A 5,433-nucleotide genomic window follows, 5' to 3' on the forward strand; every position below is an offset into this window, starting at 1 on the left:
ATGTTAGCAGGCAATCATTCAATGTGGGCATCCTTACATGTTAGCTGGCAATCAATCATTCAGTCCGGGCATCCCTATCCGATTGCGGATTCCAAGAATATCTCCGAATCCGACGAACAGCAGCGGGGTCCATTGAATTCCGGAATTTTCCCCATCAGGATAAGCTCGAATGCAACCTTGCTTGGCAATTTTCTTTAAACTGCGTTGTCCAGCAATACTGAAATGAGAATCGAATAATCGAATAATCGAAACTGCGTTGTGGACTAGGAGAACAGAATCGAATAATGTCCAGCAATACTGAAATGAATCTGTTGGAGGAGAAGGAGAAACCTTGTGTGCATGCAGTAATAGTGCCACTTCCTGCGCAGGGGCATGTAAATGTTCTCATGAATTTTGCCCAGTTGCTCGCTATAAGGCAATTTTTTGTCACTTTTGTTAATACTGAGTGGACACACAAACGCGTGGTAGAAGCTTCAAAAGACGCTAAATCTATTGTTTCCAGAGACTATCCTGAATTGGAGAAGCAAGGGCAAAGAATTCGATTTCTATCCATTCCTGATGGTTTACCGCCCGACCATGGTCGCACCTCCAAACTTGGCGAATTATTTGTTGCCCTGCAAAAATTAGGCCCCGCGTTGGAGGACCTCCTTAGAAACGCTGAAGGGAAATCACTATCATTTCCACCCATCACGTTCATCGTCACAGACGCCTTCATGTCTTGCACGGAACAAGTCGCAGGCAATATGAAAGTGCCCAGAGTTATCTTCTGGCCTTTTTGTGCCGCTGCCTCCATTTCTCAATGCTACGCCCACTTCCTTCTTTCTGAGGGACATATTCCAGTAAACGGTACGTTTCTGAATTATAATTATTCTATTTTTTGGAATTTTAATTTTAAAATTTTTATTAACAATCATAAAATATTCGTTCGTTGCAAGAAACTTTAAACGTTTCATCGATGCTTAATAAATCCTGCCCTATATAAAATCTGTTATATTAATATCAGTATTGATTTTTTTAGTACAAATTCTAATTTCTATGCCAAATGGTCTTGCCTACTGTAAATGTAATTAAATATGAAAGATCATTTTCAAATTATTCATTTACTCTTCAAAGATAATGACAATACTTATGTTTGTATCTTCTTCAGTAAGGAAAGAACAAAATGCAGGAAAACTTATCACCTGTCTTCCCGGAAACATCCCACCACTGAAGCCGACCGACCTGTTATCCTTCTATCGCTCCCAAGATCCATCCGACATTCTTTTCAAAGCCTTTCTCCATGAATCACAGAAGCAAAGCAAAGGCGACTATGTGTTAGTGAACACGTTCGAGGAGCTCGAAGGGAGGGATGCAATAAGGGCACTCTCTTTGAATGGCTGTCCTGCTTTGGCCATTGGACCTCTTTTTCTTCCCAATTTTTTACAAGGGCGGGCATCGGGATGCAGTCTGTGGGAGGAGGAGGAGGGCTGCCTCACCTGGCTGGATATGCAACGGCCAGGATCAGTTATATATATTTCGTTTGGGAGCATTGCTGTCAAATCAAAACAACAGCTGGAGCAGCTGGCATTAGGGCTAGAGAACAGCGGACAACCTTTCTTATGGGTTCTGAGGTTAGATATCGCAGATGGTCAGGCTGCAATTTTGCCTGAGGGCTTTGAAGAACGAACAAAGAAACGGGCATTGTTTGTGAGGTGGGCGCCACAGGTAAAAGTCCTTGCCCATCCTTCAGTGGGATTATTCCTCACGCACTGTGGTTGGAACTCTATGTTGGAGAGTATGAGCATGGGAGTTCCCGTAGTGGGATTCCCATATTTTGCCGATCAGTTTCTCAACTGCAGATTTGCGAAGGAGGTGTGGAATATTGGCCTCGATTTTGAAGACGTGGATGTGGATGACCACAAGGTGGTCACGAAAGAAGAGGTTGAGGATGTTGTGAAGAAAATGATGAGAACAGTAGAAGGAAAGAAGCTGAGAGATAACGTTCTCAGACTCAAGGAGCGCGCAACAAAGGCAGTCCTCCCTGAAGGATCTTCTTTCCTGAACTTTAACGCTTTCGTTAAAGACATGATTATGAGTAAAGGGCTCTAATCCAAAACATGAAACGATGTGACTTGGATTCCAGAAGATTTCATGACAAAGTTTACACATTTGATAATAAACTACCGATCGTATCAAAGTTCGTACTAAATCTTTTAATTCCTGGAGTACAGTAACTAGCTCTATAAACATTTTTTGGAGAGGGCTTTCAGACCTTTCACGTTTTACTGTGAAGTGGATTTACTACATGGAAAAACCAGTATCATTCATTAAGAGGAAAGTATTTTAGATGTTAAGATTAATTGTTATCATGGTCCTCACTTTCTTTCATTCAGAAATTACATATTTGGTGGGGCGTTCGATTTCCTGATCTTGAAATACCTACACTTTAATGGTTGCATAATCCTATTGTCTCACTTGAAATGTTTTAAAGTAATTGAAACCTGATCCTTTGCCACAATTTAATATCACTACCGTTAATATTATTGACAAAATGTTCCCTTTCTAGTATCCTTTTCCGGTCGACTTGATATAGCGCAGTATGTTTAGAGGTATTTTACTATGGATTTAAATAATCCAAGAGCCAACTAAAATCTAGCACTAACCAGAGCCTCTGGAATCTAAATCTTCCTTGGGGAAAATTGTTACATAGACGAATCTCATAGTGCATAAGACATAATATGGATAGATTACATTGTAACACGCCACTCACACGTGTAAGTGCACCAGGAAAAATCAAATTGTGAAAGACACAGAGCTAACTCCACCTAGACCACCTTGTGATGCGCAACCCTCTCGTATTGACAATCTTTCTTAGTATGTGAAAATCTCAGTCTAATCCGTAAAATTCGAAGTAAATTCCAATTTAGATATTAAGTTTATTAAAATGTTAAAGGAATATCACTCGGTCAATAACACACGTTGATGAGAATGATAAAGAACTTTTATGAGAATTTTATATTTTTTAATTAATATTACTAAACAAATTATATATAAATGGAATAATTTTAATTTTTATTATTAAAATATATTATTTTATATTTAATTTTATAATATATATTGTAAATTTTTTTTGGTTAGTTTGCTATTTGAACTTGGAATAAAACAATTCGCATAATACTTCACAATAAGCCAATTTCCAATTAAATTATTCTTATAAATTTATGTTATAAAATTTAATAATTTTATTTTAATAATTTAACTATATAAAACTATATTTACTTATTTTTTTCCAATTATATTTATATATTTTTATTAAAAAATAATAAAACGATTTAAATCATACAAAATATTCTTAAAATTATATCTATATATAATTTTGAAAATACATTGATTTCATATATATTTATAAAATATATTTTAATTGAAATCCTAAATAATTTTTTTTAATCAAATATTTGATATTAGTATCGACAATAAAAGTATCTAACTTATAATGTCTCTTTAAAATTTTGAAAAATAATTATCTATATCATATTTCATCTTTAAATTACTTATAAAATTTTAAATATATATTTAAAAAAATTATAAAATAATGTTCTTTTCATAATTAACTATGTATCAAAAATATGTAACAACATAATTTAGGTAATTGCATCATATCAGAGTACATGCCAAGAATTGAAAATTTGATAGGGAGAATATGTTTGAGCATTGCTTTCCCTATACAGATGAGAGGAAGGTATGGCAATAAGATTCTTAGAAATGTTCATTAAGTTTTCCACGGGAAAGAATAAACATGTGTTATAAATATATAATGTTTTATTCATCCATCTTATAACCAAAGATGAGTCCTTAGGATAATGTTTTATTCATCCATCTTATAACCAAAGATGAGTCCCTAGGATAATGTTTTATTCATCCATCTTATAACCAAAGATGGGTCCCTAGGATTTTGGAGATTCCTAAAATCATTGTTCAAACAAGATTTTAAGAGACATTAAATAGCTTTGAGTTCATTGGAGTTATTTGTTCCTATCTTTCTGTCTACCTTTTCATAGAAAAAGTGAGTGTCTCTCTCATATAAAACAAATCTCAACACACAAACTTAACTTATGCCATGGCATGTGCCTTCAAATAAGATCTAGGAATATTTATTGTGTATCCATAAGTCATTGATGATTTATGGCCCTTTAGGAAAGATCATAGACTTAAAGGAAGAAAATAAAGCCAAAAAATGAGTTGTAACACGAAAGGATGAAGGGAAGAGTTAGAGGGAAGTAAAATACCTTAAAAACAAGTGACAATCGTCAAGATGCTAACATCTTGACCAAGCCATATCCCTCATGCTACTAAATATGGAAGTCACCTATATGCCTTCAAGTGCCATGATATAAACTAGTCCTTGAAATTATGGTCCACCATCCTCCTTTTCCACAAATCAAGGAGGCCTAAGTAGTATTCCACCTCCCTCTTAAATTGAATTGAGAAGGGGTCACCCATAAATAGATGAGAGTTAGTTGCACCATCTTACTTTCATAGTGAGCACTTAACTAGACATTAGAATTTTCTCCTTGCGAGTCACTTCATATCAACATTCAATTGCAAAAGACAAGCCACGTGAAGAAGATACATTTGGAAGGTATTGTCACCTTTCATTGCATAGTCCATCTTTAATCTCCCCCAACCCCAAAATGAGGATACTAATTGTGTGCTCACTTGTAACTGAGTTTGTTTCCCATTTGAGTTCATCCATTGCATACTACAAATGGATGTGTGTTTTTCAAAGTTCCACATAAAATTCCTTGAATGAACACCTCATATTAGAATACATTCATAGTTCTCATGTCAAACATTGGCCTTGAGTGAAAAACGTTGTAGTTTAGGGCTTCCCAAATTTGATAGGTTATGTTCCCCCCTTGCAATGTTCTTCTTTTGCAATAAAACTCCTCTTCTTTTGAAAGAAACTCCTCTTTTATAGTCATTTCACTCTTGTTATTTTATATGGATGTGAGGTTTGAGGTTGTTGTATATCCAAAGAGACGTGCAAAATTATTGAACATCTCCAAAAGAAAATTATAACTTACAATCTCAAAATGAAACAAAATACTCCCCACTCTATCTTCTTAATTGAAAAAAAGGCTTTCTGCCATTGAAAGCATGGCATGAATATGTATGTTATGTATAAGGAGAAGTTATACAATATGGATGTGAGGGGGTTTCCTAAAATTACTTCTATATATAAAGAAAACTCCAAACTTCCACTCAAGCAAAGGTGGGATAAGGATGCCTAGTCTTGGCTAGACCATTGGTAAATAAATGAGGTTCAGATAATATTAAACATACTATTAGTCCCAAATTTAAGAACAAATTGTGGGGAAATAAAGAGTTAGAGGGAAAAATTGAAACTATTACATTATAAGGAGGTGATCAACCCCAATCTTGAACACCAAAATT

The 5,433-nt window shown here is 35.0% G+C and overlaps 1 protein-coding gene across 1 annotated transcript; it reads left to right on the plus strand.

Annotated features, from left to right (window-relative positions):
* The first annotated feature begins 209 nt into the window (after window positions 1-209).
* On the plus strand, window positions 210-2,414 carry LOC149189266 (UDP-glycosyltransferase 85A8-like). Its single transcript, XM_089411779.1, has 2 exons — window positions 210-846; window positions 1,148-2,414. The coding sequence occupies exons 1-2, from the start codon at window positions 285-287 to the stop codon at window positions 2,086-2,088; spliced, it is 1,503 nt and encodes a 500-aa protein (XP_089267905.1). The 5' UTR covers window positions 210-284; the 3' UTR covers window positions 2,089-2,414.
* Window positions 2,415-5,433: the final 3,019 nt, after the last annotated feature.

This window comes from Pinus tabuliformis, chromosome 3_1 (genome assembly GCF_031772625.1).
Source record: "Pinus tabuliformis cultivar Carrire ecotype Pingquan chromosome 3_1, CPIR1, whole genome shotgun sequence".
Lineage (NCBI taxonomy): Eukaryota > Viridiplantae > Streptophyta > Pinopsida > Pinales > Pinaceae > Pinus > Pinus tabuliformis.